Source organism: Scophthalmus maximus, chromosome 13, assembly GCF_022379125.1.
Source record: "Scophthalmus maximus strain ysfricsl-2021 chromosome 13, ASM2237912v1, whole genome shotgun sequence".
In the NCBI taxonomy this organism is placed as follows: domain Eukaryota; kingdom Metazoa; phylum Chordata; class Actinopteri; order Pleuronectiformes; family Scophthalmidae; genus Scophthalmus; species Scophthalmus maximus.
This window is the reverse complement of record NC_061527.1, coordinates 13150477-13170291: the sequence shown is the minus strand read 5'-3', so window position 1 is coordinate 13170291 and position 19815 is coordinate 13150477. Positions and strand designations below refer to the sequence as shown.

At 43.6% G+C, this 19815-nt stretch overlaps 1 protein-coding gene across 1 annotated transcript; it reads left to right on the top strand.

The window, feature by feature from the left end:
• The first annotated feature begins 7469 nt into the window (after positions 1 to 7469).
• Positions 7470 to 19079, top strand: lhx4 (LIM homeobox 4). The gene is made up of 6 exons (XM_035648880.2): positions 7470 to 7788; positions 11584 to 11755; positions 13547 to 13749; positions 14371 to 14525; positions 15060 to 15231; positions 16103 to 19079. Exons 1-6 carry the CDS (start codon positions 7710 to 7712, stop codon positions 16489 to 16491), a joined length of 1170 nt encoding a protein of 389 aa, XP_035504773.1. The 5' UTR covers positions 7470 to 7709; the 3' UTR covers positions 16492 to 19079.
• The last annotated feature ends 736 nt before the right edge of the window (positions 19080 to 19815 follow it).

The following is a 19815-nucleotide window of genomic DNA, read 5'->3' as shown; positions in this document are numbered from 1 at the left end:
CCAAATGATTAAATGCAAGTTGAAAAGGTCGAAATATTTTTTAACAAAACCTTGCAGAATTGGGATTAACAGGTTCCTGTTTGTTATTTGTTTTGATCATGATGACAGGACATGAGGCAAGAAGGAGCAGGGTGTTACATGCATGTTGGGGGGTGAAGCACCCAAGGTTGAAGGAAAAAGCCTGTTGCCATCTGCTGTGCAGCGCAAGCTTAATCCTAACAATTTCATTGGGATTATAGCAAGTGAGTAATCCAGCTTTCCTTTGGGACTAGAGGGGAGAGATTACCCATGAGGATTAGCTCCCTGCAGATAATAAACTTTATTAAAACGCAATCGGCTTTCGTGGGTCTTCCCTCCTCACACACTTGGAGGTGGGCTCTGCTCGGGGAAGGGAGCAACATTGGGGCAGAAGTATAGAGGAGGGGGTCGGGAAAGGTGGATGAAAGCGGGAGCGTTGTGTGACATGGATGGATAGATAGAGGACGAGGGTTTGATGTCGTCCGGATTACAACTGGCCCATCTGAAGGACGACCAGTGCTTGATCTTGAGCTTTGTGTTTCCTGGAACATTGGCTTGAATTCCCTTGACTCCTGCCCCTTTACCTCCACCCCCCGTCCTCCTGCCTCTCTCTCACACACACACACACATATGTGTATATATATAATATATACTCACACTGTTCTGATTCCAAATCCCACTCCATATCCATATCCAAACCAAGTTTCTAACATCAGCAATATGAAAGGTTTTGATGGTTGAGTTAAGGCAGTCAATTCCTCTAACAACACGCACACACACACACACACACACACACACAATAGGTTGATTAATAGCCCTACATTAAAGAAGAGGAGCATCAAGGCTGAGCAGCTGCGGTTATGTGACTTAATCAAACTCTCAGATACTTTGAATTAGACGCTGAATGACACATTATGATTGCCAGGATGGATTGAGAAAAGCACAGTTTGTCTCTGCATGTTATTTATTCATTTTGCAAACGTTATCCAGTATATCATAAGATACATTTTTTAGGACTCCTTCACACTGAAGGAGGAGTTGTGTGCCCTTCTCAAACTTTTAGTGTGTTTTTTTTAACTATTTGTTTTGGTATATCTGATATGTTATTTACTGCTGGGATTTGTGATGGAGATTAATCAAATGGAGATTATGTGAAATGCTTATTAGCACTCTCTCTCTCTTTTTATTTACATCCACATGAGCCTTTTGGTTTAGGTCCTTCTCTCCCACACATCTGATCTATTAATCTGTTTAAATGTTTACCTGTGTTTGTTATTGGATTGGAGTCAGCCACGCTTTGTGCTCCTTATACTCCACAGAAGCCCTCTTATCAGGTGGCTTGAGCTTCAATGAGCTGCGCGTGTTTTGCTGGTGAAGACTAATGACGGATAATGAGGAAGTTGGCAGCAGCGTAATATCTGTCTGCAACTTTGCCAAGGCCGAGGTGAGCGGTTCACAGTGAGGACATGGGCTTCAGATCTAAATCGTTCAGAGCTGTTTCCGGTCTCTTAATGCATCTGAATTCAGAAGCAGAAAAAGGTTTAATTTTATTTATTTCCAGCAAGTCAGATGAAATGTGCAAGTGAGAACATGAACAGGAAATTGGATTTTACTAAACTGTCAAACTAGTTAAATCATCTCTCATGCATGGGAATAAACACGGTTGAGACAAAATGAAGAAAGAAAATATTAACGCTGGAGTGAAATTGCACAAAGACTAAAGAGTGAAGAACATAAACAGACTAAAATGTACTTTCAAGAAAGTAATGTTTGCTTGGTCACAGATCTAAAAAAAAAAAAGTTGGATTTTTTCTCTTTTCACTTTTTTGTTCCTGTCGCAATTGAACAAACAACCCTTTAATAAAAAAGTGAATACGTGAGCTTTAGCAGTGCTTTTAGGAGGATTTCTTGGTTGTTTTCCCAGTTTGTAGTCTTTATGCTAAGCTAAGCCAATTGCCTCCTGGCCGTAGCACCAAACAGACATGCCAGTGGTATCTGTTCAAACTCCAGAACAGCTGGTACGTGGATCTTAATGGATTGTTGTGCCTCCCTTTACTTCCTTCAGTAGGAAACACCAGTTTCATCAGTCCTCCAGGTACAAGATGAGGCATCACCGCCGCTCAGTGGCCCGATCCCTGTCTTCAAAAACTTTCTTCACAACTTTGTCGCGTTTGTGTCGACTGTTGTTGAGATTTAATGTTGTGCTCTGACACACGGTTGTGTTGCGAAAGCACAGAGTGAAGGGTAAAAACCTCACCTTGCTGCCCCGTTGTTGTCTTCCATAAATTAGACAATGTAGGATTTTATAGCCGCTTCTCTCCTGTACGCGCTCTGCCTCCATGTTTATTACCCCTCAGGCATTGATATTAAAATGCAGGAGGGCCTTGATGCATTTTTCTGTCATCTCTCTTTCAGACTTTAATAATACTATAAAGCTTCCTCCTGTGGACAGAGGGAGAAGGGGGGTGGGGGGGTGAATAAATTATGAAAAACAACTAAGCCAGGTCCCCTTTAGGTTTTAAACATTCAGCCTTTTAGAGGCAGGAGTCAAGTAGGGTCAGATCCATCTCATTTTACTGCTGCGGTCCCTCCCCCTTTCATTTGGACGCTCATCTGCTCATTTCCCAAACATACCATCTCACCATCAGTGTGTTGTGCTGCCGTCTGTCTACGGAGGGGAACAGGGGGAGACCGTAGCCAACTGGAGGAGCTCACGGTTCATCTGTGCAGAAGCATGAACGGGAGGGGAAGCCCAGAATCATCAACAATCAACCCCTTTAGGCCTTGATAACAGGCTCAGTTGCACTGTTTTGATTTGAGCATACCCCGACCTTTGCTTCTTCAGTTCTGTTCTGTTCTGTTCTGTTGCTGGTGTTCTGTTCTCACCCACTCCTCCGGTGTGTGTGGTTGTGCGTGTGTGTGTGTGTGTGTGTGTGTGTGAAGTTTACAGGAAGTGTTTGTGTAATGAAGTTGGAGGGGATCCAACACTTGTCAGTCACATTGTTTTAATTCGCTCAGCTGACACTCCTGTCACTGAGCCGGGAAGATTCACTCTGGAAATCCTGAGGTGATGAAAAGGGTTTTTAATAAGCTTGTACTTCATGTCACTTGGTTGTAATAAAAGGGGCTTTGAGACATTTCATTGAAATCCTTACCTTGAATTTAAATCGCAAAATATATTAAACAACATGTTCATTTTTGTTTCATTTGGATGTTATGGGCAAGGTTAAATTGACCTTAACTCTAACTCTGAGAACTGTAATATAAATATAATATTGGCGGGTCTGCATTTCAAAATCAAGGGTTTCTTTTAGGAGAGGTTTAAGCAAATAATAATCAATACATTTTGATTCAGGGATGATTACATCATTGTTTTCAGAGCCCAGCCTGTGTCATATACCTTATGGTGCAGGCTCGGAAGAAATATAAGAAATGAACTGGTGGATATATAGGACAGAGAATGTACCATTAGCACTAATTTTGTCATCCTGGATCTTAACCAATAATCAGTTTTCCAGGCCTATCGAGGGCCTGGAGTGAATCGGCATGTGTTGCAGGCAGAGCAACACCTGGAGCAGATGTCACCGAATCACATGGAAATGATCAAATTGAATACGAAATGACCCCAGGGATGAATTGTTCAGAATAAGAAGACTGTGATTTTTTTGATTTTTTTTTTGTTTGTGAAAAGTGCAGCCTCTATATGAAATATAATAGAACACCTCGGTCGGGTTATTTGTTGATCTAAATCCAAGGCTGTGGTCGAACACACCTCTGCTGAACTGTGGTTCGAGTTATTCCAGTCAAACGAGCCAATCAGCGCCTCGTCCGAGCTGGACGGGGTCGCGCTCAGGTCCAGTCGGGGCGAAGTGGGAAATATCATACTAGCTTTCGTTTGTTCAACCAATCTCCTCTACTAATTACCCAAATGGACAGGAGCTGTCAGGAGACAATAACTATTCCCTAATAGAATTTGCCCCCCAAATGCAATTTAATTTTCTCCTCCGTGCTCTCGCCCTAGGTTTCCTCCTCCGCTCCCTGCCTCCCTGTTCCTCTCCCTGTTCCTCTCCCTGTTCCTCTCCTGCCTCCGGACCAGACGGTGCCGCCGCCTCTTACCGTCCGGTGGCTGGATATCCAAGTGAGTGTGGACTGACAGGTTGTACCGCCGCTCCTCGGAAAGCTCCGGTTCACCCGCACGCTGGAGGCAAACCCGGAGGAGGAGGAGGAGGAGGAGAGGAGGAAGATGAGGAGGAGGAGGAGAGGAGGAAGATGAGGAGGAGGAGGAGGAGGAGAGAGGCTGCGGTCAGTAGGTAGGTCTGCACGGTGATGTTGTGCGTTCATCTCTCGGAGGGAAAACGTGCATCTTTTCTTGAAGGGATTGTTTTTGGACGTTCGCGAAAATTAATGTGGGCTCGAGGTCAACAGTGTCGTCGCCATATCTGCGAGGTGCATTTGCTCTCGTGCTTATTCGATATTCTATTACTATTTATTTTTGATATTTATTTCTTTTACGAATCGCTTCCTGTAAAAAATAAAAAAAAAAACTGCAAACAATGTGCAGAGAAACAATGCAAGCATCCTGTATTTACACTCATGCAAAAAATAAATCCAATCATTTCCATTGTTTGATGTTTTGGCCTGTTGCGTGGACTATAGTGTATATTGTAGTACAGATATGACTGTGCAGCTTCACACACACACACACACACACACACACACACACACACACACACACCTGTGCTGTACTTCTGCTCACCTTGTGGATGGATGTGACTGTGTGTTTCTGACCGCCCGCTCGGTGTAAGATGGATCTGTGAATCGCAGAATGAACTCGTCCACTGAAATATTAGATCTAATTAGAGGTGTCTGGGTCAACGGCGGTGGCAAAGGAGTCGCCCTCCGCTTGAGTTATTGCCCGAGCTGCTTCCTCCAAAGCCTTTTCCCCTCTTCTCACAGTGGCACCTTAGACAAAGATCCGTCATCTCACCTCTCTCAGTGTGTGCATTACTATAATTATTGGATCATTGGGTTTTTTTGTGTGCTTGTATTTATGTTTTATTAATTTAAAAAATAATGTGTTATTTGCGCAAATTGTGTCTAGAGGAGCGGAACTGCTGTTGTCCTGTCAGTAAATATTTGGATCCATTTAGCCAATATTCAAATATATGTATTTTGTATTTTATTTATCTGCTTTTCCAGATTTTCTGCCATCGTGTGCACTGCAAATTTTTCTTGAGTAAAACAAAATGAAGATTATTTTTTTCCCCACCATCTATTCATCCAGTGTTTCTTTGCCATCTCATTTAACGATTAAATGGTATCGTTTAGTGTCCCACTAAAACAGATGTGCGCGCTCACATCATTTCTCTCTCTGCATTTTTTTGCATCCGTCAATTATTCTAATTGTGTTGCCCTTTGCTGACAAGTTAAGAGCATTTTTATCTGCACTGGGCTTCTTTTTTTTCCAGGGCAACCAATAGGGTCTCGAAATCAACAATCAGAGTAATTGAATTGCTGAATAAATTGAATGATCTTGAGGGGAAAAGTGTATAATGAAAATAAAGTAAGACCAGAAGATTTCCTTGCCACACATGCACCTCATGGATGGATGGATGGATGGGACACCTGTATCTGGAGACTGGAGCTTTGAATCGGTTGAATAAAATTCCTGTAATATTCAGATTTAATCTGCTTGATGTGCCTTTTCATTTGACTAAATTACATCTGATACATTAACCACAGGCGGACGGATTAAGGGATTGTGGCTCAATACCACAGACTGTATATAAGAAGGTCCGTGGGCCCAGTATGTAAACGGTGTATTCAACTATTAGAAATAAACAGTCCGTAGTTAGAAACAGACATCACTGTGGAGAAAGCTATAGGATGACAAACCAGCATTATGTAGTGGAGAGGTGACCGCGATGCCTCATGTAAGACGATGAACACACGAAAAAAAATCATATTTAAATTACTCAAAAGCAGAATATCTGTCTTTCTAGACACCTTCATTTTCGTAATTTTTTTCCGCCAAATTCACTGCTGCACAAATTCATTGCTTATTGAATAAGACGTTTGCCTTTCTTCACATTTTTGTGGAAATATTTTTTGCCAGCACAAATAATTTTTTCTTCAATGTTCTGACATTTACCAGAAAATCTAAAGTCATAATTGCTATTGTATTATTATTATTATTATACTGTTGAATTTTTCCACGGATTAAACAATTCAACTACAAAGAATTCCCATACGTTCAGATTATTCGGACTAGAATGAAATATAGATATATAACATGTTAAATTGGGACGAGCCGTGTGTCTGGACGTGTGGAGCAGCTCTGGTGCGTCACCTGGGGCCTGCGCACGGACCCACTGCGGATGGGCTGGAGGCGGACCGGCGGGGAAGCGCCACTGTTGTGTGCTTTTCTTTCCACGCTTGAAGTAAATTGAAAGCGAAGATTGAGTTCATCTAGCTTGAACCGGCGGCCCTCCGGGGGGAATATCTTATCCGGCAGAGCAGCCTCAGACGATGGGCTTTGGAATGAACAGTGTCAGGAGGAGAACTGCGCCCAGACTCCTAATCCCACCTGTCACTGAGAGGGATCCGGCCGCACGGTCGGGCCCGAGGACCGGCGGCTCGCCCGGGTCGGACTCCCACGTGTGTCCCGGTATCACGGCGGTTTCACTTCTGCTCCCGCGACAACGTGATGCCGTCCTTTCACAACAACAGGGCTTCACTGTGACGGACACTTTTAGTTTGGCTTTCATGTTGACAGCTTCCTGATACACATTCACCTTTGGAATGCACAGCCCTATGGATGGATAACCTATAACCGAATGAAACAGATGAAGACAATGGATTTAATTCAGGGAAATATCTCAGCATCACCTTCCCACCTGCCGATCATCCATTAAACTCCCATCTAGGGCCGCCTGTTGTCTGGTGTGTGTGTGTGTGTTAGTGTGTGTGTGTGTGTGTGTGTGTGTGTTAGTGTGTGTGTGTTAGTGTGTGTGTGTGTGTGCGCGCGCGCGTTGGGGGGAATTTTAAGGACATAAATCGATCTGCTCATGCCCTCATTGATAATGTCTATACGCAGATAAATAAAAGTGAAATGAAAGTGTTCCTCGTTCCCCTGACTGCGTGGGACCCCTGCCGGCCCCGGGGCCCCTCCTGAGAGCCACTGCAGTGAGCTATTTATGGTCTCCACAGGAACAAGGTCCCGCCTCCCCGGAGACATTTTCATAAACCGCGTTAGTCAGACGCCTCTTCTCCTTCCTCCTCCGCGCGCGGTGTACACCTATGGAGGATGCTTTCCGCCCCGGGGGTCTCCCTTCCTGCGCTCCCATTGGCTCCTCGGCAAGCCTCTACCGCGATGACGTCAGGCCCCGCCGCCCCTGCAGCGCTGAATGGACCGCGCAGTCTGTCTGATCCACTCCAAAATAGCTCGGCACGGCGCGGCACGGACATCATCCCGGCAACTGGAGACATAACGGGGGCTAGAGGCTTGACGCGGGGACGGCGACGGGGAGACAGACCACCCTGCGGAGCGGAGCAAGGCCTCAACAACAGCATCAGCAGCATCGTTTACTTTTTTTCTTCTTTTTTTTTTTCTGCACGAGACTAGGACGGGGGAGTGCGCCCACCGTGTTGCGGGTGTATGTGCGTGCATTTGTCTCCCGGTTTGGATCACGATGATGCAAAGTGCGGCGGTCCTACCGACAGAGAGTCCCGTGAAGAGTTTACCGGAGATCCTCGGAGTGCCACTGCAACGTAAGACGTTTTGTTTGTCTGAAAGCCCATCCCGTGTGTGTCGCTTGGTAATGTGGACGCCGGGGCAGACCCGAGCTGCTGCAGGAGAAGGGGTCGTAGGTGAAGGGATGAGGAGACTGAACCATCTCGGTCTCATCGTCACGTACATACAGGCCGGTGATGTGTCATGCAGCAGTGTGCCAGGAGACAATTCTGGCAAGTCGACTTGTCTCATGAGCACAAAGCTCTTTGCAGCCTCACCGGGGAGAAAGGCTCTGATTCTCGACAACAAAAAAAGGCTGAAACATTTGACTACAGTGCGAGTGGCGGCTCTGTGGCGGTTCACCCCATCATTAGAAACCAAAAACTGAAATAATATTCTCTATTTTTTTTTTGTAGCAAACACTATTTAATTGTCTGGTAAACTTTGCTGTATCCGCCGTGGGGTCGCTGCCCCCCCCCCCCCCCGGTGCAGGGAGCTGCCCATGCTGGCAGCTGTTAATGTGTAAACGAGGCTGCATGGTCAAGAGATCAGACGCAGTTGTCATCGCCCATCTGACGAATACACTCCGACTTTGATTGACACTCACCACCGAGTCAAATGAATACATGCTTTCGTTTTTATTTTTGGTCTCTGAGGCCAGGTCTATATAGTTTGTGTGGCATATTGTTCGTTTATTACATTATTTGTGGAGGATCGAAACCAAATATGAATCGCAGCTGTTGATCGTGCATGTTTGTTTTTTGTTTTGGTTTTTTTTAAATTTTTCCCTTCAGGATCAATTGTAGATGTTTTCATCCCGTCGTGTTAATCTGTGCGAGGCCCGCTTTTTAAATATGATGGTGAAACCGAGATAGAAGAGCAATGGGATGTATTTATGCTCCTAATTATTTACAGGCGAGTTAGAAATGTACAAATGGAGGAGCCTATTAGGTTAAAATAATCAACGTCAAATTGGATAATAATATAGGATCATTAGTAGGATATTGAAATTGTTCCTCCTGCAGTTCTACATTTTTAGGGTAAATTCTGTTATATTTGGCCTCCAAATAATCAAGAAAATACAAATTAATACTTGTCGTATTTTCTTGTATCCACACGTATGTCTCTTATTGATCATAACTCAATGAATCAGGATATACACATGATGTGATATGTGTCACCTGTGAGTCGCAGCCTGTTTATTAAAGTGTTTAAACCTGACTAAAGAGAAAAGAGCCTATATGTGGTCGGCTTATGCTCTTTAATTTTATAAATCGAGGCAGATTAAAAGATTGGATAAAGATCCTGCCACTCAGCTCCCCGCCGGCGCCAGCAGTCATCCTGGATTTAAACCTGGATTATTCTAGGAATAAAACAGAGAAACGATCTAAACATTTCTCATATCGTGGACGGAGTGCTCTGCTGACTCAGGCTCATTCTGCCCGAACCTCCACCTGCAGGCTGTGGGTCTGGGATGTAGAGTGTCCGCTTCGCGTTTAAAATCAACATAAACCATTTGGCAAATTTAAAGAGGCTGCCAAATTGCACTTCCTATATTTACTTCAAATTTTAAAATCCTGTTAGAACATTTTTGTCTTTCTATGAAAACGTGTTTCACTTCCTGTGCGAAATGACCGAGGTGATGAGACTGAGTGGAGAGTGGTGGCAACAGATCCAGAGATATGAAGAAGACCTCCTGAATACACGAGGTTTACTTTCTCTCTCACACACACACACACACACACACACACAAACACACACACACACACACACACACCGGAACTGGAGCTGGACGGTGGAAGCTCGGTCGTTGCCAAGAATCGTGCTGCTTTCCTTTCAGCACCACTTGTCTCCACAGAACGGCCCCACGTTCAGCTCCATCCACCACTTTATGTCCAGACACTTAAAATACCCCATTTAATAATCTTTGGCCACGGATATATTTAGATCCTCTCAGGGTTCCTCCACTTTCTTTTATCATCTCTGAGAGAAATTCACTCAGTGTTGAGGTGAAACAGGAAACAGAGCCAGTGTGTCTGAGTCTTTCTCTGTGTTTATTGTGTGTGTGTGTGTGTGTGTGTGTGTGTGTGTGTGTTGCTTTCATTTCTCATTTGTTGGTTTTATGCTGCGAGCTAGAATCACACGGGTTGAATATTCTCTGCAATTTTTCCTATTCATAAAAACACAAGCTAATATACAATATTCATCCGTTTTCACATGAGGTAATTGGACACATTAAATTAATGTAACTAGGGTTATCACTGTGACACATTTTAACCAATCAAATGCAAGAATTTTAAAATAATAAAATATTCACACAGCCTGTATTTCTAAGAGATGAACTTGTAAATTCTTATTTATTTTTTTTAAAGTTAAAAGCACGTTGCTCTAACCTCCATGTTGCACAACGAGAGAGCTTTGTCTTCCTGTATGTTCTGAATGATGAGATAACGCATTCGGCTTATTCAGCTTTATTGTGAGACAATTTCGCAGCCGAGATGTTTTCAAGTGTTCGTGTGCGTGCGTGTGTGTTTGTGTGTGTGTGTGTGTGTGTGTGTGTGTGTGTGTGTGTGTGTGTGTGTGTGTGTGCGTGCTCTGACGTTTGCTCTGGTGACTTTTCCTCGATATTGATTTTTCATTATCGGACACCATGTGGATATTTGAGAAGCGAAGCAGCGAAAGAAAAGAAAGAAATTTGTAAAAAAAAAAAAATTTAAAAAAGAAGAACAAAAAAGGAGCCTCAGAGATCGTCAGTGTTGTTGGTTTATTTTTAGATGACCAACAACCGACGCTTTTCTCACGACATCAATCATGCATAATTCCTCTGCTGACAAAAACACAGGAACTCCAATGTCGATAAAACAAACCACTCCAGTCAACCCAGCTCGTCATTATTTAAATCAACTATAATTCATTTGTCTGTTCGTTAAAGGTCGCGATTCAAGGGGAAGTGAGAATTTTGTTATGAGCGAACTATTCTTTGAAATCTGCATTTTAACTGTTGCTATAGAAACGACCATCGATGCCTCTCCAGAGGTCTGTAGAATGAAGGAGTGAGAAAGTGGCGTTTCTGTATATGTGTTGTTGCTGCTGCTGCTCTGTTTTTAACAAACAGAAATTAAATGTGATGCGGCCTCGACCCTGATTTACACCCTGCAGCCGCCTCGTCAGGGTTCAGCACCACGGACAGCGACGGGCCCGTTCTCCAACAGGGAAACCGAATCAACTGAGACAACATGAGTTTGGTTGACTCATGGAATCCACGTGTTTAACCCCTAAACCCTGAAAACAATTAAAGAATTCGAAAGCGCCACGACAAAGTTAGAGGTTTCAAAATAAACGAAACCTCAAAAAATGAAATGAGAAATTAATATAAAACTATGGTAAACTACACCAGTGTTTGGCAGACAGCTTTTGGAAATAAATCTCTTCACTACATTCTATATATATTTTTTTTTAAAAACGCGGGGATTGTAACTTTCAGTGGGTCTTATCTGAAATATTGTAAAAAATATATATATCTTTTTTTAAAGAGTTCAGGTTGATTTTGAGTGTGGTTTAATTCACCGTCTTTACCACTGTGAGAGTTTTGTGAAACCATTGTTATTTGACTGGGTGCACAAAAACGAAGATGTGTGTCTGTGTGTGTGTGTGTGTCTGTGTGTGTGTGTCTGTGTGTGTGCGTGTCTGTGTGTGTGTGTGTGTGTGTGTGTGTGTGTGTGTGTGTCTGTGTGTGTGCATGTCTGTGTGTGTGTGTGTGTGTTAGAGCTGTACCTGCTCTCTGCCTCTGTGCTCGCCGAGTGTGACCTTGTGCCGCTGTGCTTCCCTCGCAGAGATCCCTCAGTGCGCCGGCTGTAGTCAGCACATCCTGGACAAGTTCATCCTGAAGGTGCTGGACAGACACTGGCACTCCAAGTGCCTCAAGTGCGCCGACTGTCAGACTCCGCTGGCGGACAAATGCTTCTCTCGGGCAGGAGGCGTCTACTGCAAGGAGGATTTCTTCAAGTCAGTGTCCACTTTCCCTTTGCTTTGCTTTCCTATGGCGTCTGTGTGAGCAATGAGTCGCAGCCAAAGCATTTGCTCTGACTTTTCTTATAGAAAAAAAAAAATTCCCCAGTTGATTCCCTTCTCGAGCTATGGAGGAAAAAGAGTCTGTTTTTGACAGAAATATGGCAAAGTATATACATTATTTGTCTACATTCAATATTGACTATGTCAACAGTAAATTGTTTAGTTCGTTTTGGAGGTGACTCTCTAGTTAAATCCAGTGTTGCTCGTTTACATCTTATTGTTTCTACGCTCATCCTTTTTTGTGTTTTGGAAAGTAATGTCCAGTTATAATGACACAGAGCAGAAGAGGCGATTTCATTTGTTTAAAACTGAGTTTGACACCAGCACAATGTGTCAACTAATTGATCAATCTTTCCGTTGATGATGCAGGAAATTTGGGTTAAATCAAATAATTGTTCCCGTCCAATTGTTTTAATTTTGTGTCTGCTGCACAGTTAAAAACTGACTCTTTTTTAAAAAGTAGTTCAGTTTAATGCACCATGTTGGACTTTATATGCAAATTTATTTCAAAATTATATATATTTTTTCAGATGACAGTATTTATCATATTGATGATTTGCCTCCACACTTCCCCTACTTCACATTTTAGTGGCTGTTTTCTGCTGCTGACATAAAGAGAGAAAATCATTTTCTCTTTCTACCTTTTTGCTATTTTCTTTCTTTCCTTCTTTCTTTCTTTCTTTCTTTCTTTCTTTCTTGGAAAGGATTGGATTTCTGAGGCATTACGGAGGAAAATTGAGTTTGACTTTTGTCCAAAACAGGATCAGCAGATCCAGGCTTTTTACTAAATCATGTTTGAAAGGTTTTAATGCTCAAAGCTTGAATGAGACCTAAAGAGCTCTGGAGTCTCAACTGAGAGTTAACTGTGTTAGGCAACCCAGGGGACAACAGGGGGGCGTAAGCATGTACACACTGTCGTGAGGGACATGTCAGGACACACACACACACACACACACACACACACACACACACAAACAGAGACAGACACACAGATTCACTGGTGCTGGCTTCCCTGCAGTGATTTGTAGGCTTCACCTTGCTCTTTTTATTTCTGTGGGTTGGTTGTGTGATTTAAAGCCTCTCCTGAGTCAGTGCTTTATTGGTCCTCCTCAGGGTGTGTTTACTGTGAGCAACCCTCCTCCTACCTCTTCCTCTTCCCTTCTTCCTCCTCCTCCTCTTTAGTTCTCAGTACTTCATCTGCAAACACATAAAAATGCAAACACACACACACACACACGCACGCACGCACACACACACACACACACACACACACACACACACACACACACACACACACACACACACACACACACACACACACACACACACACACACACACACACACACACACACACACACACACACACACACACACACACACACACACACACACACACACACACACACACACACCACCGTGCATTGATCCTCTCAATCCATCAACCTGCGGACAGGTCTATCGTTAACAGAAATGCATTCCAGTGCAGATGTTTCCCTCCACAACAGCTGGGGATTCTATTAATACAGACACTTTGCCATCATTCTCGGCTGCAGTTGAGGAAATACCCGTCTAGCCTGAGGAATTTTAATATTGGTTGTTCTCACTATCCCCATCAACTCGTAAATAGGATATGAATAGGAGAACGATGTCAGTCTACCCTGCCGAGGTTTCACTTCAGATTATCTTATGGCAACTCTCTTACGTGATTTTTTTTCCCCCCGCAGGCGTTTTGGAACAAAATGTGCATCATGCCAACAGGGGATCCCGCCGACGCAGGTTGTGAGGAAGGCGCAGGACTTTGTGTATCACCTGCACTGCTTCGCCTGCATCATGTGCAGCCGACAGCTGGCCACCGGGGACGAGTTCTACCTCATGGAGGATGGGAGGCTGGTTTGCAAGGTGGATTATGAGACAGCAAAACAAAACGGTAGGTCTGCATGGGATCCTAAATATAAACCAAAAATATGACAGACGTTCAGCAAAAGTCCTGACAGTTGAAAAAAATTCAGAGAAATTAAAACAAAGGTGGAAACCTTTGTTCATAATGAAACTCATTAAGAGGGAAACAAGAGTTGTTTGAATACTCACGGCTCTCTCTTTCGCCTCTGCACTAACATCACAGTCACAGAGAAGTAACGTGACGCTGACGTGATTGTGTTTTGACTTACAGTACATCAGGCAGCTGTAGAATCAAAGTGGAGGACATGACAGATAAAACCACAGTACACATGCACACTGCAGTGAAATAACTCCTGTGTGTCGCCCTCCCTCCCTTTTGAGATTTGCACGCATCTCTGATTGATTATGTAAAGTTAAGCAATACTCTTCTCCGCTGCGGCCTCAATAACTCTGTTCCTCTGGCACCGAGTAGATTTATGTCCCCTGCTGTGGGAGGGGGACAGATGCACAAGGACAATAATACACTTCCATATACAACCATTCACTTCATTGAACACACATATCCTCCTTGCAAAGGCCCTTACTGTTAGGGCCATGTGACAAATGTATGAAGAAGTCACTGACACTGGTGTTGTGCTGGTGTTTTTAGATGATTCCGAGGCGGGGACCAAGCGGCCAAGGACCACCATCACCGCAAAACAGCTGGAGACCCTCAAAAGTGCCTACAAAAATTCGCCGAAGCCAGCACGCCACGTCAGAGAGCAGCTTTCCTCGGAGACGGGACTGGACATGAGAGTAGTGCAGGTAGAGAGCCTCGTTCTTATTTCGGACAACTGCAGGCAACCATACTCTGAATTACCTTTGGATAAAAAACCGCAGCTTAGTTACTCACCACAGCAATGCTTGATAACAAACATCTTTTGCTTTATATGACCCGATTTCAAACTGAGGCCCCTCTCTGTTTGTTTTAGAATTATAAGTCTGCCCCTTGACCTCGAAACTGCCGCCCAAATCTCAAATTTGTATAGTAATATATCAAAGATTAAAGGAGGACAGAGAAACAAAATGTCACTGTAGTCCAATTTCAGGCTGTTTATATGTAAATATAGATTATTTTTAAGAAAAGCAATCATGCCTTTAATATTGGGGCTTCTAAGAGCTAAGAGGTTTCTAACGTTTGAACTATTGAGTACAAATGCATACCGTTTAGATTAAAACCCTGAATAAAGCCAGACTTAACCCAGAAAAGTTTTGGATAATGATTCATATTAGTTGCAGTGGTTTCTGTTTGTGAATTGCTAACTATCAATTAACGGTAATCGTCATCATTTCTGCCAGGTTTGGTTCCAGAACCGACGAGCAAAGGAAAAGCGTCTGAAGAAAGATGCAGGTCGACATCGCTGGACTCAGTTTTATAAAAGTGTCAAGCGCAGTCGAGGAGGAGCTAAAGTGGAGAAGGAAAGCTCAGCCGACGACGCAGGACTCAGTGACAGCGAACTGAGCTTCAGAGGTACGTGCTGTGTGGATAACTTCAACCCAGTGCATATCTGTTATTGCTCGAGAGCGAGATTCCTGAAAGGGAATCATCAGTCATGCTGTTGTTCTAATGGGATTAAGGAAGCCTACAAGCTGCTAAATGACAAGAGTGCAGCAGCGATTGAATGTGTCTTTGCGGCGTTTCATTTGTTTCCCTGCGTTGCTAAATGCATGGTGGCTCCCTTAGGTCAAATTCAAAATGGCATTCTCATTTCCCATTCCCCTCACACGTCCCCGTGGCACCTCCCCTGCACATCCTCCTGCCTCAGTTTGTCTCCGTGACGGAGCTTATTGGAAAAGAGAGAGGGTCCTTAGTGGGATGCAAACGGCATTTCTAGTCATCCCTGTGTTATTTAATGTTTGTTTTGGGTAGTCGTAAAAGTCTTCGAGCCACTTTTAAAAAGAAGGCCGTTTTTATGAGAAATGAAAACATGGTGACAGAAACTCTATAAAGTATGTGAGGCTTTTAGTCAATTAGAGAGAAAGTGCTCCGGGGGCTCTGTTGTTATTGAAGCCAACCGTGGCACAGAGCGGGGAGAGATGGAAACAAATATTGTGTGCTGCAGTAATTGCACACACTTAGACCTCTTTTGTTAGCAAAGAATGTAAAGCCCAGCCTTTTCTGACCAACAAAAACTGACACGCTTATCAAACACCTCAATGGTTTGGTCCACTTACTGTACCTCCATGAAACACACATAGCGGTGCTACAATAAATCTCACCCATAAAAGCACTTAACTGTATTGAAATACAACAACCATATAATGTCCACGCAGTTGACAGCACTGTCGACGTGTCAAAGTATTTACACACCTCATGCTAAGTGATGCTGTCTCCTCCGCAGACGACCAGGTCCTGTCCGATCTCGGCCACACCAACGGGCTTTACGGGAGCGTCGGGGACGTGACCAACAGCGCAGTGCTCAACGGTGGCTTCTCTGTCGACGCCACGGGCCAGCCTTACCACGACATCCGGGCGGGAAGCCCGTACGGCCTCCCCCAGTCACCTTCCTCCATCACCTCCTTGTCCAGCCACACCCCTCTCCTCAACAACCTGGGCTTCAACATGGACAGTCTGGTGGCGCAGGGGGGCGCAGGCGGGGTGGGACAGGCCCTGAGGGCCATGGCAGGGGGCCCCACCTCAGACCTCTCCACAGGCAGCAGTACGGGATACCCCGACTTCCCCACCAGCCCCGCCTCATGGCTGGACGAGATGGACCATTCCCAGTTTTGAGTCTCGGTCGCGGTAGACCATTGCTGTGGTTATGTGACAAAAACAGACTCACAAGGCTTTTTACATTTCTTTCTTTCACCCTCCAAGATGCTGGGTGAAGAGCAGAAGGAAAAGAACGAGTGTGACTCTCAGTCGCTCCGCAGCGAGGTAACAGCCCGGGTCGACTCGTGTAGTCCGGAGGAAAGCAGTGAAGAACACGTCCACACTACTGAATGTTCAGCCTCAACACTGTATCATACAACGTTTGTTATCGCCTGACTTTGTTTTGTTCTTTCACTCTCTGAAAACGGGAATGGATTTCCAATATGTCGGTGGATTACGTTCACAGGGGAGGTAATATTGTCTCGACCCCCAAAATAACCCCCCCCCCCCCCCGTCCAACCGCTACAACATTAGGGTCAAATCCAGATCAGAGTCCCTGCGAGACCCGGGAGGCACCTGCATGCTTCTGATTCACGAGTAGAAATGAGTAGGACTGCTGTCGGGCCACATCAAAGCCTTTACATTGGCAATGCACTTTATTCTCCTCTTCTTTTTCTACACACGTGGACAGGAATGCAGAAAAGAGAAAGAGAGGAAAAAAGGGGAGAGACATATGCACAAGGCAAAAACACAGTGTTTCATTGGGAGAGAAATTTACAAGAAAAGTGGCACAAGTGTGAATTTTGAACCATGCTGATGTTTTTTAATGTAGTGCTGGAGCTTACGAGATATTAGGAAGTAGATGGTCCGTCCGTCCGTCCGTCCATTGAAGCTGACGTCTCCTCTGTTTGACTGAGGGCGTACACTGTTGGCTACACAGCAGGTCTCTCTTCTATATTTATAGGTGCTTGACTTGTCCTCGTCTGTGTAAAAGCTGTCTGAGAGCGGACGTCTGTCGGTGTTAAATTATCTGTTTCCAAACTCGACAGGAATCAAAGTGTTGGAGGACGAGTCAAGTTGTTTAGGGGTTTGGAGAAATTTTAGCCGTATATCACACATCTAAATTATTAATTTATTCTTTTGAATGCACAGATGTATAACAAGGGGAGACAGAGTCCTTTACAGATATTATTGAACTAATTAAATGGTTACACAAATATTCATTCAGAACGCCAACAAGTATTAGGAGGAACAAAACAATCTCTGTGTGAGCTCTTCTGTTTTGTCAATCTGACCCAGGCTTCTCTTGCTAATCTACTCAGTCCTGCAGAGCTCTAGCTTTGCCTGCTATCAACCTACTTACTGACCCCAGATGTGTTGTCAGTCTGTTCTGTTCTCCTGCTGCCTGGCCTCCATGTCAGAGGGATTACCAGCCCCCCGACCCCCCACCCCCCACGGCATCCAGTGTCGACACTCGGCTGTCACATCAGTGCTGGTGTGTTTCTCACACATCAGCTGCATCTTTAAGTCCCATGGCAACACAGGACAAAAAGTCCATTCCCTGTTTGTGATTCTCCTGAAATTAAAAAAAAGGGGTTTGATCTGAAATGTTGACCGTCATAAAACCAGTGGCTATTTTGACCCGAGGGAAGGTTCACCCGAATCTTCACTCTTTCTCTTTTTAAGACGAGAAGTCTAAATCTATTTGGTCACATTTCCCTGAAAAGGTCCTTTTTCTACCAGAGCATCCCACTTAAGAGCTAGGAAGAGAATGAACAAACAGAAAGCAACACCACTAAGACAATTTTTAAAAACTGTGGATTACTGCCAACAATTTACAGTGCAATTACTTACTCAATCTGTGGTATCAATGAAAGACACTAGGGCTAATATGTAAGTACAGGGTAAGAAGATGGGATTGGGGAATAGAGAGGTATAAACTTTAAGATGGACTTAAATGACAATGCAGTAATTGAAGTAGTAATTTAGGAAGTCATTATTTAATTACTATGTATCTATTCTAATAATTGCAGAGTACAGTAATTTTATTACTAGATAATAAAGCAAAACAGTGTTGCTATTTCACATATTTGATATTGGTTATGGTATGATTTATTCTAAAATAATAATATGCTTAAAATTAAAATGACTCTGGGAAATGGCCGTGTAAAATGGTTTTAAGTGTGAAGTGCAGTTTACATTATTATGTAGCTGGGTTTCAAAACATAATTGTTTTTCATAACTCAACTGTTGCCATACAAGCTTAGACTGTTATTCTCCTGTATGTACTCTGTCATTATGCAATATAGTCCAGGAAAAGAAGTACTTAGTATAATTCACTTCTACATCCCCCTGTACTTACCAGTAGATACCCAGTAAGAATATCATTGGTACCATTTATAAACAACATATTGACATTGTAAATTGCAGGCTGTAATTCATAAGTGTTAAATGGAAATCCTGTACAAACACAATTGTAGCCACTACAATTTTGTTAAGTCTGTGTTGCCTCAGAAGTTTGCATCTTAATTGTTGTAAATTTTGTACAGTTTGAAAAACGTGTTGATCGTCTTGTTTCATGAGCGCTATTTATTATTGCCATGTGTCTTTGAAAAAGATGTAAAAGAGAGCACTGAATTTATTCATTTATGCCTTCTGTGTAATGGTATGAACTGTGTACAGTCAAATCTATATGAGGAAAATAAAGCTGAATTGTCTTTGGGTTACCCCGCGGGTGCGTTTCTCTTCAATACAGCCGGCCTGCAGTGATGAATGTGAGAGTTATACGATTTTCAGCTGAACTTTGTTTTCAATATATCAAAAGAAAAATATCTACTTTAGGTGTTTTTATTATTGTGCCTTATCTAAACGCTCTTAGAGCGAGTTAACCCGCAAATTCATTTACCCATTGAGAGCATTTACCACACACTTAGGCCTCTATTCAATTGTGGAGATCCATTTAGTACCACCAACAGACAGTGGTCAGTCAGTTAACAGTGATTGATGCTGCTTTCCTCTCTCGCTCTGGGGTGGGGGGGGGGTGACAAGAAAGATACATGGAGAGAGAGGAAAGAGAGAAAGACAGAGGAGAGAGAGAAAACATATAAAGTGGAGAAACAGATGCCTTGTTGGCTGTTTCTGTGATCCTCTCAGTGCGAAAGAGACACAGCAGCAGATTGCAGCGCTGCACTGTCAAGTCCATCCTTAATCTTTGTGCTGTTAACTAATTGTGGAGTGCTTTGTGAAAAATGGGGCAAATATGCTTTGTGGTCAGGCGAAGGGGGACTATGGCCCATATGCAGGCAGTTAGCTTGTATGTTAATACGTCTCGCTGGTAATGCAGGGCTGTAGCTTGGGTTGTTAACCGCTGAGATCATGAAGAACAATTCACCACTGCAACCACACAAACCTAGTGACCAAAAATGTTCTTTTATAACAATGGTCTAGAGCTTTGTTTTAGAG